The following is an 18048-nucleotide window of genomic DNA, read 5'->3' on the forward strand; positions in this document are numbered from 1 at the left end:
ATGGGACTAAGACTAGTCCAGAAAAACAAATTACATCTGTTTGTACACAAAAAAGAGGTTGATTAATGCTGGAAAACTTAACTGATGTGAGGAAAAGAGCCTCCTGAAGAGCTGCTCATCCATGTTGCTGTTGTTTCTGATCAGACTGCTAATGGAGCCACGACAGTGGGCACTTGCTGGTATGCTGGTTTCCACCTTCTGGAAGACAAGAACAATTTTTTCTTTTGCCTCAAACCTTGCTTCCTGAGGCCTTTTGGGTGATAAGGCTCTAACTGACAAATGACAATTATCTAGGGGGGTGAGTGGTGGGTGTCACCGTGCCAGGGTGCTTCTGCTTATGACTGATAAGCAGAAGCAGGACAAGCTGCCTTTTTCAGGGTTGTGGCTTGAAGGAGCCGACCACTGCAAAAGGTGATAATGCTCGTGAATGGCAACGAAGGCACCACTCCCTGCTGGCTTATCTGTTGGGCCAGATTTGTCACAGTAACAGAGAGAAAAGAAGAGAAAGAAAAAAAAACTGTGAAAACGTGATAAAAGGTACCCACTAAACTAAGAACTCTGGAGAAGAACTTCCAGAGAAATTAAACCTTTAGGGGAGAAGAACTCACAAAAGAAAACAAACCTTTGATGGTGGAAAGACCCCCCGGGGCCTGCTTGCTGGGAAGCTTCCTGGCTTTCTCCCATCCCCTGTGGTGATTGCATGAGTTCCTGAGATCAACGGAGGCACTATGAACAATGCTGGACCCACAGTGGTGACTATTTCTCTCTTACTTTCTACAAGGACTCCTTGCTTTTTCCTACCCCTTCTCTATCGCCCACCTTCTCCCTAAGCAACTAGGATTTGTAATAAACTGGTTGGGCTAACATTTGACCTGTTGTGTCTTACTCTCGCCATTGGGTATACATATATTAAAAGAACCTCCTCTCCCTCCTATAAATTGGTGCGAGACACACCTGTGTGTGGACTTAAACAGGCTGCTCTCACAGCATCCTCATGGGGGCTAGGTGACCTTGGATTGACATCCTACCATTGTCCAGGCTTGTAAATACTGCATGGAGCACGTGTGCTGTCCGTAAGCAGGCTGCCCACTTAGTTTAGTTTTTGCACAGCATTCATAGTTCCAGTAAGGCAGTCAGGAGATGAGGACCTAGCAGGACTTGGGGCAGAAAAACCAAGATTGAAATAGGAGAGGAAAGGTGGAATAGCTGAAAGCCAATTAATTCTTTAAACAGTGACCTAGCTTTGGTCAGGACGGGACCGAAGATCACAGTGCTACTTATCGCTTAAGTGGTCATTCAGCCCTCTTCTTCAGTCTGTCTTGAAGGTAAATTCAGATGGGATAAATTAATGAGTCAAAAAAGCCATACTTTCTGTTGTGATAAGACCGTTTTAGTGCCTGGTGCCTTCTATTTATTAAGGAATATGTAAAACACAGTATTTGTACCTGTGAGGAGGGCGCTGCTGGGAAATGCCTGCATTTCATCTGTTAAAATATCAGGAAGCAGACTTGTAATCTGCAGAGGCCTAAATAGAGCTTTTAAAATTGGAAGCAGAACTGACTGCCTGGAGTTTTTTTTTTTTTTTGAAGATAAACAGCATCAGCAAGCTAAATGGATTTGAAGCACAGCTTTAATTGTTTTTCAGTCAGCAAAGGGCACCCTAGCTGGAACAAGCTCCAAGTACAGTCAGGAAGATTTCATGTGTACATTAGTTGTGAGGATAATCAGTCATCTCAGTGCTTGGAGATACTGCTGCATGTAACGAATAAAGCCTTTTTATGTCAGCATAAGCAGTACTGTAGTCTTGAGGTCAATTACAATACCCGATCCATGTGCTCTGGCACAACAAACTTCACTATCCTCCTTGAAATTAATGTGCACACTGATCTCCAAACCTAAAGGACACTGCAGTACACCTGGTCTGAAGTTGTTTACTGTCAGTGTAAGCACATGGGGGGAGAACACCCTGTACGTCTCTTCTCTTTCTTCCCCAAAGCCCCATTCTATCTCTGGCAGAAAAGCAATGCTTTGGAGTGAGTTTTACAGTAATTGCTGCAGAATCCCTTGGACCTTAGATAATGGAAATTATTTGGGTCACTAACCTGGCTTCCTAATTATAGGAAAGTTAAAAAAAAAAAAAAACAACACAAAGATATAATGTAAAACCAGTCCTTAATTTTGGCATTTCTGCTTCCAGAAGTGTAGGATAACCCAGTAACTCCCATCCCTTTCAGGTGCGCTCCATTTTAACCTTGAAGTCACAGGTCTTCCCCTCATCTAGCACCTTTACACTTCCAGCAGCAGGTGAGGGACCGTCTCTGGGAATTACTCTCTTTCTCCCGCCTCTGAGCTCTGTTTCCCCCTCGGCAAATGAAGACTTCACGATGCAGTCCTCACTAGGACGCAATGGGGAAAGAAACCAACCCCTGACACTCTTCACACATAGGCACACACCTCAGTGCGCCCCAAGCACACATCCTCCGCAACATCCCCCGACCCGGGGAGCCCGAGGCACGGAGCGCCAGGACGAGGCCTGCAGGTCTCCCTGAGGGCACGGGCGGGCTGAGTGCAGCCTCCCCCGCGGCTGCGCTCCGCCCACCCCCGGGCGGGAGGCAGCTCTCGGGCAGATTCGGCGCCTCCCGGCCGCCCGAAGGGGGCTGAGGCGGCCCGGGTGGCAGAGCGGGGCGGGGCGGCGCGGGCCGGAGGCGGGTGCGGCGCGGACCGGTGCCTGTTGCCCCGAGAGAGTTAACGGCGTGGGGAAAGTCGCCGCTCCTCCGCCCGTGCCTGGCTCCTGGCAACCGGGACGCCGCGCATGTAGGGTCGCCGGGGGCTGCCGGCGCCGCCGCCGTCCCCCGCCCCGGACAACGTGCCCAGGCGTGAAGTATGGCAAGCAAAGATGGTTTCTGCCAAGGAGCCAGCCATCACCATGTCCTCGGGTCTCTCCATCGCCCTTCTGCACTGCCTGTGCCTGGCGACGTGGTGAGTAGCCGGGCGGCGGAGCGACCCCCGCCCAGCCCGTAGCGGCACCGTTGCCCCGAGCCCCGCGCCGAGTGTCGGCGGCTCCGCTCACCCGCTCTCTTTGCCTTGTAGTCTCACCGGGCCGCCGGGACAGAGCAAAAAAGAGGAGAAATTGTGGCCGGAAAATTTCACCAGCATCCTCAACAGTCTCCTGGATGGCTATGACAACCGCCTGCGACCGGGATTCGGGGGTACGGGCGCGGCACGGCGCGGGGGTGACCGCCGTCCATGTGAGCGGCCCGCGGGGAGCGCAGGGCTCAGCCCGGCTCTCCGTGCGCACAGCCGGGTCCGGGGCGCTGCGGGCGCGCTGCTTGGCGTGGGTGGGAAGACTGTCCAATGCCGGGATCTGCTGCCCCCCAGGTGCCGAGTAGAGAGAGGGTAGTTCTGTCTGTGCTGCGGGGTCGTGTCTCTGATGGGCTCTGTCCGATAAGTTAGGGAAAGCCGGCACTCGGAAGCCCGGGCACGCAGCAGTAGCCACTGCTGCTCCCGTTCTAGCTTGGGTTTAGAAGTAGTTAATTGCTGCATAGGAATCGGGTCTGGAGGAGTCGTGAATTTGCCCGCACCCGCGGTGTGGATGCTGGGTTTCGGTCCCTTCTGTGCCCCCTGTGCTGTGAGTGAGAAGCTGGGCTAGCTTTCTGTACGGGTCTGGTGTTACAGTTGGGATGTGGCACAGAAAATAACCAGGGTCGGGACAAAATACAAATTTATTTTATAATCTGGTATGGAGCTATTAAAACACAGATTTGAAAGTGGAAAAAAAAAGGCTTAAAAAGAAGTGCTACAGTCCTTCTCATGATGCACAAAGCTAGCAGAGCATGTTATAGGCTGCCTCTATATGGAATTGAATGAGGTCCTTGTGTAGGTTTATGTTGCGAAATACTTTTTTCCTCCCCTAAAAGTACCTTCTTCATACATGTGATACATCCATACTAACATGTAAGCCAACATATTCCACACATGCCATATATTGTCCTCTCATGCATGATCTTGGCTGATATCATTGATCACTTCTTTATTATTTTCCTCATATTGAATAAATGAGGCCTCCCATAGCTTAGCTTAAGTGAAAAGGAAGCTAAATTTATTGAGCACCCAGAGGAATCATTAAGAACAGGTAGCTTTTTTCCATCTAGTCTCTGCAGAGAGGTTACAGACACTTCTGCATGCATACAAGAGATGTGCTATGTTTGGCATCATTTTAGGTTGAATGCCAACTAATTAGTCATCTAGCAAATATGCTTTATGAGCATTATCAGATTTCTAAAATTAAACAACTACTAAATATGTAATGTGACATACAGTTTATGTTGATTTTTATTTTGGTACAGTTGTCACTTGCAGGATATTTTGCAGAAGTAGACTTTTTTCTACAGTAAGTGTTGCAGACTTTCAGCAAAAAGCTATCAAGAAGGAAAAGTTCCTTGAATCTCCTTGAACTTCGATAAGTGCAGTACTGAAGTAAATAATACAAGGAAAAAACCTTCAGATTTCGGTCCGAGGAAAACACTTCTGAATGTATATTTTGCAAAATGAATATTATATTACTTCTTACTTCCTTATAATACCTACATCAATCACCTTTGAGTTTTGAACTTCTAAGTAACGCATCGGAAAACATACTTCAATTTTGAAAACAGTGCCTGGCACTCTAGCTTCTTAGTGCAAGTTATCATCACCTGATTTGACAAGAACAAGAACTAGAAACCAAAATCAACCAGAAAATGAAACTTCTCCAATAGTGGTTAGGTATGACCTTTTGATATAACTCAACATGGTTTGTGGATTAGTTAATAAAATATTTGCTATCCAGATTAAGTTTTCGCTATATTATGTGTTTTTTTGCTGATAAGTCTTTTTGGCAAATGGGACTTGTTTCTTGGAAGTGGGTCACTTGCCATTACAGAGCACAGCAAACAAATGTCATTGTAGTAGGAACATTTAGGGATGGAAAGTGTAGTGTGTTTTGGTAACACTAAAGCTGTTTTATGATGAACAGCAGAATATTTATTTTTGTTTTATTCCTGAAGCTGATTCACCATCTAGATTGCACGTGGCTCAAAATGAAATGAACATTTTATTTTAAGAACAAAAGGCCTCACAGTGATCTGACCAATGCTGATTTCAATCTTCAAATCAATGAAAACACTTCTAATTCTGGTGCAAGTAATGTTTAAAATCAGACTTGGGGAGCTAGCCAAATTCTGAATTTTGCTGGCATATTCTGAAGTTACTATGAATAACAATTCATGAAGATTTTTGCATGCAAAGTAGAAAACATTAAATTTTTGAGATTTCTTAAAACTGGACCCAAATTCTCCATGCATCATTAATAGTGCAATTTTGGTGGTTATAAAGATGTTAGATTACCTGAGTATGCTTAAGAATGTAACTGTGGTCTCTCAGGAGGGTTTTGAACCTTAATGGAGTATGTGGATCTTGCACTGTTACGTGTTATGTAGGAGCATTGCATACCTTGAGGGTAAATAGAAGAATGAAGTTCCCCATGTCCTTTGATGAACACTGTGCGTTACAAAGTTGTTTCATGAAACAGGTTAAAAAATCCAACAAGCTGCTGTCAGTTACTCATCATTGCAAGGTATGGTAATGTAATAAACAAAACCAGAAGGGTTTATGAAGGAGGTTGAAAAGGTGAGAGGAATCTAAATCCTTAAAAGGAGTGAGAGAAGCAAAGAGGTTCCAACAATAAATTTAATTAAGCAGAGCAGAATAGGCAGTTTTGTGCAGGAAAAAACCCCTCAAGTGCTGTCAGGAAGACTTTAAATGCATAAGTTTGAATTTCAGTAGTGGGAAAGTACTTAGGAACTAATGAATGAACTAATGCTGCTTGATGTTTGAAAATAGTGTAGTGGAAGCGAAGTCAGTTATGTTCTGTACTCTGTATGTGCCATTTTGCTGTTGTCCTGAATTTCAGAATGAAGTTTTTAGTGCATGTGGATTTCCCAGTCATATCCAGCCTGTAATCTAACAGATCATAAGCACGGAGTGTTGAGAGAAATCACCTGCGGTGTAACTAATGAAAAGCATTATCTGCTGTAAAACTTCGTGTTACCAAGTGCACTTTTGACTCAGATGTAAATTTCTGAAGGGAAACTACTTACACCTTTACTCCAGTTTTTATCTGCTTTTTTAAATTTTGCATATGACAAAAAAAGAAATGAAAACTCTCTAGAAAATCGCAAAGCCTGAATTTTCTCTGAAAACCACTTTGTTACTTTTCCACCGGTGATTAGATTCAAAATGGTTGTAGAACTCCAGATGACTTTTTGATATAGGAGTATTATTATCTTGGAATAACAGGCCTAAATCTGATTTGCCATTTTAACACTTCTCTGTTTTTGGACCTTACATGAGGAACTCCTGACAGAAGTGAGGGCCCATGACATCCAATTAAAATATCTGCTGGATCACAGAACCACAGAATGGCTGAGGTTGACAGAGCCCTCTGGGTCCATCTGACCCACCCCCAGCTCCAGCAGGGGTACCAGAGCAGGATGCCCACAGCCACGTCCAGGTGGCTTACGAAGATCTCCGAGGAGGAGACTCCACAGCCACTCTGGGAAGCCTGTACCAGTGCTGCATCACTTGCACAGCACAGATATACTTCCTGGTGTTCAGAGAGAACCTTCTGTGTTAGTTTGTTCCCATTGCCTCTTGTCCTGGCATTGGCTACCATTGAAAAGATCTGGCTTCATCCTCCTTGAACCCTCCATTCAGGTATTTGTATACATTGATGAGATCTCCCTGAGCCTCCTCTTCTCCAGGCTGAACAGTCCCATCTCTCCCTACCTCTCCTCATAGGAGAGGTGCTGTGGGCCCTTCATCTTGGTGGCCCTTTGCTGGACCCTTTCCAATATGTCCAGGTCTCTCTTATAATGAGGGACTGAGAACTGGACACAATACTCCATGCATGTCCTCACCAATGTTGAGTAGAGGGGAAGGATCACTTATTAAGATTATAAATTTAAAATGTTATGGTATCTTTTAAAACTGACATGATACGCTAACTCATAACACTTCATTTAGCAAACCAAGAAGGAATGAGGCAACTGGGGCAAGATAGAAGAGCATTCCTTGCAATGCCTATGTATCTGCTAATTCTAATGGATTTTTCTGCTAGGCGTGCCTCTGATCTTGGGAATTTTGCTTTTCAGTAAGATGAAAGAAGATGCTGTTTATCTTGCCTCCTGTTCAAGGCTCTTAGGTTGACTGAGAAACCCTCTGATGTTAGGTCTTAAAAATCCCTTCTGAGACTGATTGTATTGCCCACAGCATCTTCCTGGCTCCTTGTGGTGTACTTGCCCATCAGTCAGTGAAGGCTGCAGCTCTCTTTCCCCTTGGTTCTGCTCATTTCTGTGAGGTATAGTCTGGCATGAAATCTCACTATCAGCTACTGAAGTGGTGATAGCACTTCACCTTTCCGTTCAGAAGCTGCCACGCATGCTGGCTCATGAGTAGAAGGAACTGGACCATGTTCATTCCCTCTCCTTTTTCCTTCTTCTTTCTCCTGATCTCATAACTATGAAATTGCAGCAGGATACCTGGTGGAATTAAATATGTTGGCTAGTGTCTCCCTTTAGAAGTGCGTGAAAGAGCATCTCTGCCTCTTCTAGGCTGTGCAATGTTCAGCTTATGAATGTTTTTGAAGTTTCATTTCCTGTCAAGGCAAGAGGAGTGACTGTAGTCAGGAAATAGATGTAGAATAAGTGTAAAGAGGAAAGACAATTTTCTGTTTAGAGAATAGAAGAGTATCTACATTATTATCTTCTCTTATTAAAAAACTCATACATACCTTCAAGATTCCATTGTTCAGCATAATAGATTTTGTAATTATTATTATTATTTTTAGATTACAAATATATGAGCATTATAAAGTGAAGGTAATCATTTTTTTTCTCTTGGGCAATTGTCCAATCTTCTTCAGCTGATGAGAGCAGATGATTCAAAGCCTTGTTAACAGGATATGGTGTTATATACCTGTAGCTGACTGGTTTGAATTTGGCCCAAGTTCGTAATGCTTGAAGTCATTACCATCTGTCTGTTGTTCAGTGACCTATATAAAATTAGCTGATATTCTTGGTCCAGTTCTTAGTAGACAGGTGCACACGTTGTGAAAACTGGCACCAGTGTCAACCTTGTTGGCTGCCTCAGCAGAGAGTATCTGCTGAACAGACAAAGAAACAGAACATTCTCCTCATTTCTGAAGTTACATTTTTCTCTTTTCAAGGTTCAGACATGGTAATGGAGGAATGTAAAAGGTGCTATGTGTTGTTGCATTCATTATATTTATCTCTGGATAAGGAATGTAGTCCAAGTATTTGAATTCCACATTCATTTTAAGAAATGACCTACCCAGTTCTAAGTTCCCAACAGAAATTTCGCATGTAGCAAGTGTCCTCTGCTATGGAATTAAACAAGAGAACATGGTTCATACAATTGCTTTTTATGCAGCTATCAAAAATTTGAAAAGAAAGCACCAAATATTTCACAAAGTATTCTTTAAAAAAAAAAGTGTGTAGCAGCTACATTTTTTTTTTTTTTAAGATGTAGATGTGGGAAGTGATGTAATGTAATTTCATGTACCCTGAGACTGATCTCATAACAGTGGCAGCAACCACACTTAGCATTTAAATTGTACTTGTGTGTTGAAACCTTTGTGCAGACTTGTTTGCTAATGTTCACAGTTGCTTGTGTGACTCTTGATGGCAAAATTTGCAGTCTACAGTGAGCTTGTGCAGGATTTGACTGTTTACATACAGTGGAGATCTCTGTGGTGACAGTTGCCTATGGAGACGAATGGATAATGGAGTCCAAAGTCTCTTACTGGGAGCTCTGCTGCAGTTCAACCCATATGTTGGCATAAAATGCATGGGAGAGCTGTCTTATGTTCCTCTTCACAGGGTTAGGGCCTGGCATCGCTTCTGCAGCCCACATCTAGCATCTCTACCAAGCACTGAACTATTCTGGCTTTTTGCAGGGGTTGCTTTTAATTCTACCAGAGCTTCTTTACAGTATATTATCTTGCAGGCAGTGATTCAGACTTAACCGTTCCCACTGCAGTGTGTAGGACTCTCCTCCTATTTCATTGACATAAAAATACACTCCAGTATGTTAAAAATAGTTCTTCAGTGTTCCTGAAGATTTATGGTGGTTAGATGCTTTCTGAACATCCATTGAAGGGGAAGTACAAATGGTCATATTTAAAGTTGATTGCCCTGCATTTTATTGCCAGCTGTAGAAGGTTATGTTTTCTGATAGGATCTTCTGCTTCCACAGCCCGAGTTGATTAAGTGGCGCAACATGCTTATTTTGGAAGGCTGCTTGAATCACCAGTAAAAGTAGGTTAGGTGACTGCAAATCACCTCCTCGTTGACAGGAATTCCCATAATTAATAATAATTAAAAAAGGCAGAAAGGCATGACTCACTCTTTCTGCCCCCGCTATAGTTCCCAATTGGAATTAGTATGTTTTGTTCTACAAAGAGGGGAATAGAGGATAGGTTCTGGTGTCACCATGGATGCTCTTGGCTTGGCCTTGAGTGTTGGGATGCTCTAGAAAATCTGGTGTTTGACCTTAACAGTTGTGGACTGACAGCGTAGGTGGAAGATGCGGAACACAACAGGGCTGCAGATAGGGGAAAAGCATTAGGGAAATAACTGGCTTTCACTGTCCCTGGTATTTGTCTTTTCTCTTACCAAACATCTTGATGTTTGGCTACAGTTTTGGGTGCAATGAAAGGATTTACGCACCTGTTATATGTGGATATTGTTTCTTCCATTGTGATGCCTAAAACGTTTGCAGATCCTTGTTCATCTGCCATTATCTAGAGGCCTAAAACATTTGTTTTGTCACCATACTGCCATCATGTCAGGGGAGAAAGCAAAGGTAAACTTTAATTTCAGCCTTATCTTGTGGCTTTGTTGTCTGTCCTGCTTCCTTCTGTCTCATGGGTCCCACTAGTAAATAAAAGTTTGAGAGCAAGATAGCAGTTACTAGAAGCACACTTTTAGTCCTGTATTGCTGTGATCAGATTTCTAATAGCATGAAATCATGAGCTTGCAGATTTTGAGATTGATTTCCTGATCTTAGAGCTTACCTTCTTTGCAAGAAACCCCAAAAAATAACATTGCAAGAAGACTCTGAACACTTATTGCCTGTGAAGCTGTAATCTAATAAAACAAATGAAGTCAATACTTGAGGAAAACCAGCTCCTACCTATGGGAAAAATTTGTCCTTTTGCTCAATTTGATACAATTATAAAATTACAGTATGCTGTGAGGTAAAGAAAAGAAGATGCCATAGAGGAAATCCATTAAATGTGATTTTGTTCTGTTTTTAGGAATATAACTTTCAGTATTTTTTTTTTTTAATTGTTGGGTAACAAAAGACTTGGGGAATGTGGAACTTCACCAAATTAAATAAATAACTATTGTGTGTGTGTATGTATTGTATGTAGTTTACCCTAGATAAATGATAGTGTGGTGATTGTGGGAGATCAGATATATTTGAACTGCATATGTTTCTACATACAAGTATGACTGGGTTTTTCTCTCCTGTTTTTTTTAATGCTGCAGGTGAATTTTTTCACTTCTAATATTGACAGCTCTGAGTTTTTTCCTATCTCTTGGAGCTCTCCAGAAATAATTATATTCAGGAAATTTCACTGTACTACACTGTCAGTGATATGAGTGGTCCAGCTACTCATGGATTTCTGTGCCGTGATGAACACTTAATTATTTGTAGAAAGGGGAGCAGCTTCCATTTAACATGTTTAGAAGAGCAGAATGTTGTGAGAGTGTGTTGTCTGGAACTTGGGAAATTCTTCTTAAAACACTTTTGAGACAGAAATGCTGGAGGATCCAACTTTCCAGGGACCACTGAGCTACCAACTGTTGTAGGGTGATTTTTCTTTAGATTTTATCTTGAAAAAATGTCTTTCTGTAAAACTGTTAACTTCCATTAAAGAGTCTGTTTCTTGACATTTAGCTGAAAAGTTCTTAGCTGTTCTTCTATACATAACTTGCAAACTGCTTAGTGAAATATTTTTACATGGTTTTCTTTTACTTTTTGTTCACAGTTTGACACTTTTTCTAGATGCAAGAAGTGTAGGTTTCCTGTTTTCCAGTTGCTTATTTATTTCTCTTCTTTTAACATTTGATTCAAAACGATGTTGTCTGTGAACAGCGATTATATTCTTTTTCTTTCCAGAGGCACAAATTCTTCAGCTTTTACTTTTAAATCTTTCCTCTTTTCATTTTTGGATTCCAAATACTACGATAAATCCTGAATTAACAGATTTGAGGCACTTATCCTCTTCAGGTTTCGGGTTGCAGGAGAGAAAATGTGGTTGTGAATTTGTAGATTATACTGTGTTTTCAAACAGATACTGTTTGGTAAGAAAACCAGCAGATTTTCATAAATTTGTGATGTATGTTCATTACTTGAATTAATTCATTAGGTAATGCTTTGATCACAGAATTAATTATTAATATTATTAATAATTGTTAATAATTAGCAAATTTCTAGCCTTTTACACTGGGAACAGATGTAAATCCTGCATGTGTACTTACTGGAAGCTCTGAAATACCCAGCTGAAGAGTGATGCCACTCCTATATTTCAGGTTGCTTTGTCCTGTCTTGAAGGAACTGATCATGTTGATATGAAATTGCTTTCTCTGATGGTTGCTTGCCATTCCCAGTTGTGCAAGTTCAATACCTTGGTGCACTGTGTCATAAATAACAGTAGCTCCTGCAAGATGAGCTATGTTGCAGCATGCGGACCTAAGATCCCCCAGCATACTAATATACTCAACTCTTATATTGTTTGCCAGTATTAAATCACTTAACTACTTCTCTGGATGTGGATGCAGCTCTTGGTCCTGCAATAGTAAATTGCCTAGTGTGTGGCATAATAAGATCTGTAATCTGGCTATTACCAAAAAAACTGAATATTAGCAATGGAGACCTTGGGGAATGTGGATTTATTGAATTATGTGCTTGTTGTTAATCAGCATGGTGTTTTCCATAAGCCTTTGAATTTGTTGGTACCTGTTTTCTTATCTGCTGAGTCAACATTAGCTTTCTAAATGGGGATTTGCATGGATTTGATTTACTTGTGAGATAAGGACAGTTGAGCAGTGCTTGTTATTAGAGACATATCTGAAATGACCTGCATTTACATTTTGCTCTTGTTTGTCCACAGAACCCTCAAAGCAATAACTGTTCACATGTCAGGGTCACTTATGACAATTGTTGACCTGCAAAATTCACATTTTCTTGCTCACTTCCTTTTCATATATTAGGTCCTGTTACTGAAGTCAAAACAGATATATATGTCACCAGTTTTGGACCTGTTTCTGATGTAGAAATGGTATGTATTGCTGGAATTAAAATGCCATTTCCTGTTTCTGAGAAACTATTAACTGCAGTAAGGAGTGGATGCTTAATTCACGTCTCTGTACTGTTCTGTCAATCATACAAAGTAGACAAGATTAGTAGCAGCTTAATTTATAGCTTATAATTAGGTACAGCAGGCCTGATTCTGGTCTCACTTGCACTGTTTTTTGTCGGTTTAAGGAAATTACTTCCTGGGATTTAAAACAGATTTTTGTGGTGTAGAGACAGAATCAGGCCTTGTGGGGAGCGTCTCAGTAGGCATACTGTTGGGAAAACACGTAATGTCTTTGAAATTGCCTTTCCTTTCTCAAATGCATGTTTTTCTCAGGTGAATAGTAATGACATCATTTCACAAATACTTGTTGACATTTTCATTTCAGATGAATTCCCTTTGTTGATCTTTGGGCCACTTTTAGCATCAATTTCAGCAAACATTTGACAGATAGGAGTTTTCATAGCTGTCTGCAGAAATTGAAAGTCAAAGTGACATGCACGAACTATTCACTGAAGACAAATGTTACATTTGCGCATACTGTTATTTGTACCTGAAAGGCAACTGCATTTGAGGTCAAATCCACTGTAATGTGCCACCAGCATACCTTTAAATCACATGACAGTTTCTCATTTCTTGGATATTTTATAAAAAATATGGAAGTAACAGAGCCATATGTGCTTTATATGTTTATCCTTCTTTAAGGGAAAGGCAGTTTCATGGCAGTAACTTCCTTCATACATTGTGCTATCCTGCACTTTCTGGTGCACCTGATTGGTTCTATGCTGGGGAAAGGTAGATAACAGCAAGATATTTTTTATTCAAGGACTAGGTTCCTATACCAGTCTCATGTGGAATTTCATCTTATACCTTCAGTGGTTGTTATGCACAGTATGATGCTGTTCAGTGTGACAAAGGGTACAAGAATCTGGAATAATAAATCCAGTAATGTGTGCCTCAGCTCTAAATTGAGGGCTGCAGTGAAACATTTTATGTATGGCCTCATGAGAAATTATTGGTTACCTTGGAGAAGGCAGGAGTGTAAACAAGAAATGCAGGTAGGTAAGGAAATAACAAAAGGAGAATTTACAGCAGATATTTCCTCTTTTGTCATTAGGGATTGATTAGGAGGCTATTCAGGGATCCTGGAATTGGTTTTGGAATGATTTTTATCCATTGTGATATGAATGTGGCTGCATTCATAAACCTTGTTGAAAGTGCAGTGTGAGAGTCTCAGAACAGAGGATGATTAGAATGTTTTTTTAGAAGAACTGGTTTAGTTTGATACTCAGAGTTATGAAAAAAGTTGAACTCTCATTTTACAAAATCTGTCACGTAGACACTGAGAACAGAAACTGCTACTGCAAGCTACAAAGTTACTAGCAAGAAATGACAAAGGAGAGACTTCTCATAGATTCACTATTGTAATGCAAAAGTGTCAGTGCTTCTGCACAAGGCTTACCGATCCCAAAGAAGGTACGCACAGAAAAGTTAACTTTCATCAGTTTAATAGAGGGGTACTCACGTTACTGAGGGCAGCTGGCTGGCCAGTCTCCGCCAAGATTTCAGTACTAGTGGTGGTTGAATGGTATAGTGTCCACCCTGAAATTACCTGCAGCAGATGCCGGTGGCAGCAGGCCAGCAAGGTGTCCAATAACCCTCCTTAGTGTGGCCATATATATAACAGTGGGAGACAGCAAAGCATCGCGTATCAGGATAGTCAAGGCCATTCACAGAAAGCAAGGAGACTTAGTTACAGCTACAGAGCAAATTTCTTCTCCATGCAGAAGCTAGAGGTGGTTTACTTGTGTTCCCCTTTCTCTCATGGGCTAGTTGCCTGTTCAGGCCATAATCTGTATTTTTCCACTCAACTATAAAGCACAATGGAGGATACATCCATAGAAAAGAAGACAAATATAATTCTTAGATACGTTGCACTTGTAGGGATGCATCCTTGCCCATGAGAATAGATATAATCATACAAATAGTTTAAGTGGTAATAATATGCAGAAGGGTTTGAAATGAAGTCAAAAAAGCGTTGTTTGCCTTAACACAAAATTGCAGCTTTTAGTTAGAAAGAACTTAAGTTTCCCATACTACCTTTTCCAATGCCATGTGATTGTTTTTTGTGGCTGTGAAATGCTTTAACTTCCCAAGATGAAAAATGCATTCCTTTGTCAACTCATTTGTATGTGATTTCTCATTATGTACTTGTGTCTGCAGTTCTGCAGTTGTTTGCATGGTTCCTTTGGAACGCTTTAATGACTTTTCTGAGGAAGCAAATGGAATAGTTATGTAGTTAAAAATGTGTCTATTTATGCAAGTCTATGTATAGTTCATTATTTCTGTTTTGTGAACATGACAAAAGAAATATTTAGCTTTCTTCCATTAAAAGATTACTTTTGATCAGTTGAAGTTAAATTTCCTTTTTTGGCTTTAAAGTGGAAGTAATCATTTGTCTCGATATTTCAGTTCATCTATTTAATTATTATTTTTTTTTTGCTGCTTGCTATCTTTTCTTTAAAGATTTGTTGACATTTATTGTCACACATCATTTTGTTTCCAGTTATGTGCTTGACTACAAATTAATCTGCCTGCTTCCTCCAGTCTAGTTAGATTAATTATTCCTTCATGATTAAACATGTGTATCAATTTATTGATATGACTAATGTGGGAAATTAAGTTATTAAGAAGTACACGACACACTTTAATTGGTGAAAATGTCTGTGTAGTGGACTTAGCATTTTCTTTACTACTAATTTAGTTGCTCCTGAGGGATTTCTTTTTTGTTCTCTCTCGTTCTCTCTCGTTCTCTCTCGTTCTCTCTCGTTCTCTCTCGTTCTCTCTCGTTCTCTCTCGTTCTCTCTCGTTCTCTCTCTTTCTTTGTTACAGAAAACACTATACAAGCAAATGTGATCTTTATTTTTCTGCAAAATACAGGAGTATACAATGGATGTCTTCTTCCGTCAGACATGGGTAGACAAAAGATTAAAATATGATGGCCCTATTGAAATTTTAAGACTTAACAACTTGATGGTCTCGAAGGTGTGGACTCCTGACACTTTCTTCAGGAATGGGAAAAAGTCTGTTGCACATAACATGACGGCTCCAAATAAACTCTTCAGAATAATGAGGAATGGCACCATCCTGTATACAATGAGGTATCTAGCTTGGTTTTTTCAACTTCTTATAATTACTGTATGCAAAAGTTATGCTGGCTAGACAAAATGGCAACCAGAGACTATTTAATTTGTTCCATTATAGGCTTACAATAAGTGCAGAGTGTCCCATGAGATTAGTGGATTTTCCCATGGATGGTCATGCTTGTCCTCTCAAATTTGGGAGTTGTAAGTTACAATTATGAAATTTCTTGTAACTACAGAATTTAAATAGTAGAAGTAAATTTTGAGCAATTACTGAACTTTCTGAATATTAGTCGTGGTATGGAATCCGTATGCAGACAAAACTCCTGTTAAGTTCCTTGGGAATTTTGTTTAGGACCTGAAAAATTAAACCCATTCAGAGAACTGAAAAGCAGGCAGTGATTCGGATACTGTGTTAAACCCACTGTTCTGCTGGCTATGCTGTTGTTTGAAGTATATATAGTTTTTCTTGATTCCTAGGGACGAATTGAACACTCAGTGAAGCAGGAGATACTCTGCAGAAGACAAAGAGGGTGGGATTCACCTCAGCTACTGTAGTCAGGTAAAAAGTGCCTGGGGAAGCTGGTTATTTGGCTTTCTTTACAGTCAGTGGAGTCAGGCTCACGTCCTGAGATAGATTTTATGTTAAGTGTGAAGATCTGATCTTTGTTCATCTTATGTCCTATCTCCTGACCTACAAAAGGAGTCTGCATGACAACTACAGGCTGGATAGTTTTTTAGACTGGTGAGAGAAGTCTCAGTGCAGTGCAGATGACTGTCCTTTCCTGCTTTGAAGTGTGGAGGTTATCCAAAATCCTACACCTGACTTTTGCTAGAAGTAATATTTTGGGATGTATTACGTGCAATAAAGGAAGATAGTTATGATTCCTTGATTTTAATCCACAGCAGAGATCGCTGAGACCACCTAGGGATGGTTGATGTGCTTCATTATCTGTCCTGTCACCCTTCTAAGCCTCCTTGGTCACTGGCTTCTGCTTTTCACTAGGATGTAGTCAGTGGCTGGACAGTAATCTGTTTTCCTTGACCCCTGAATTCTGAAGTTAGAAATTGGTGGAAGCTGCTTATCCCCTCAGCTTTTGCATTTAAATTATACATCTGGGTAGCCAAGCAAAAGGGGAATATTAAGGACGCTGCTCTAATAGGGCTTTATTTCCCAGTTATAGTGAGATTGGAAACTAGGTCCTGCTAGAACTGTCTTTGTATCAGATGTGCACTACGGAAGCTTCAATAGTGGGGACTTCTCCACTGGCATATTTCTTAAGGCAGAATCATAAATCAGTAGAAATTCTGTTTGACACTAATCTGGTATTTTTTTCAGTGAAATTTGAAGTAGCAATTTCAAATGCAAGATTGATTTAATTTAATTTTAACAGGAGTTTGGACTGCGTAGGGATTGAATGCTAGCCCTAAGTGATGTCTTTTGTATTAAATGTTTCAATATTTCTTTGGGTGTGCTTATTTCTGGGCTGCTTTGAATCTTTTACTGATCTCTGGTTTCTGGCAGAAGAAATTCTGCTTTTAGAATAATCATTATTTCATATAAAGAAATGTGCACCTCATCTCCAAAATATATCCTCCTTATCACGCTATTTTTAGATACCAGTATATTTTAATGTTAAAATTTTGGATAGAAGTTTCTAAAAAAGATAGCCTGTCCCTGTTCACTAAGGGCTGATGTAGAAAGAAGTAGTGCTTAGACTTCATATTCAAATATGAAGTTTATTTGTGTATAATGCTTGATGTACTACCTTAGCTCCAATTTATTTTTTGGGGGTAACGCGGAGGCTGTCTTCTAAAATTGTTACTGTGAGTCTTAGTGTTTGATTTCAGTAGATTTGGGTGGGGGCATTAGTAAGGTATGAGAAGTTGTTTCCTATTTATGCAAACTGGTGCTGTGTTGTAGATGCATATCCAAAGAGTGAAATGATTTATACCTGGACAAAAGGACCTGAGAAGTCAGTGGAAGTTCCTGAGGAGTCTTCCAGTTTAGTTCAGTATGACCTGCTAGGGCATACGGTATCCAGTGAAACCATTAAATCTATTACAGGTAGGAATCTCATCAGTAAGAGTCAATTTGAGTCAAACTAACCCTGTAATACTGCCCTAGGCTTTTTTTCTTTCTTTTATGTAAGGTATTCTACTGAATGTCATAGACTATATATTAGGAGCTGAGAGCATAGATCTGAATTAGGTTTCTGTCCTTCAGATTTACATTTGCCAGATTTATTACTGTAGATTGCAAAGGTCTTTCAGAAAACTAGAATGAGATCATTACTCTAAGGGACAAAATGAGTATTTAATCGCTGCTTAAAATGCAGTTTGAAGAGTCAAGAGGATGCCTGGGTGAGGAAGTAATTTCTCAGTACTGTAGCCACGTTATGTGCAAAAGACTTCCTTTGTTTGGTGGTACAAACAGCTCAGGATAAAAGTAGGGCATACAGAATGGGTTATTAAAACCAT

The 18048-nt window shown here is 40.7% G+C and overlaps 1 protein-coding gene across 3 annotated transcripts in view; it reads left to right on the forward strand.

Annotated features, from left to right (window-relative positions):
- Positions 2736-18048, forward strand: part of GABRA4 (gamma-aminobutyric acid type A receptor alpha4 subunit) — a 46853-nt gene continuing 31540 nt past the window's right edge. For 2 of the 3 annotated variants that reach the window (XM_021395383.1, XM_021395382.1), the window contains exons 1-6: positions 2736-2979; positions 3091-3209; positions 12339-12406; positions 15365-15585; positions 15689-15771; positions 17492-17635. In XM_021395383.1, coding sequence (XP_021251058.1) covers positions 2897-2979; positions 3091-3209; positions 12339-12406; positions 15365-15585; positions 15689-15771; positions 17492-17635 — 718 coding nt within the window. In that variant the 5' untranslated portion in view covers positions 2736-2896. The remainder of the gene's footprint in view (positions 2980-3090; positions 3210-12338; positions 12407-15364; positions 15586-15688; positions 15772-17491; positions 17636-18048) is intronic. The other variant, XM_021395380.1, reaches the window with a different exon arrangement.

This window comes from Numida meleagris, chromosome 4 (assembly GCF_002078875.1).
Source record: "Numida meleagris isolate 19003 breed g44 Domestic line chromosome 4, NumMel1.0, whole genome shotgun sequence".
NCBI classification, from domain to species: Eukaryota; Metazoa; Chordata; class Aves; order Galliformes; family Numididae; genus Numida; species Numida meleagris.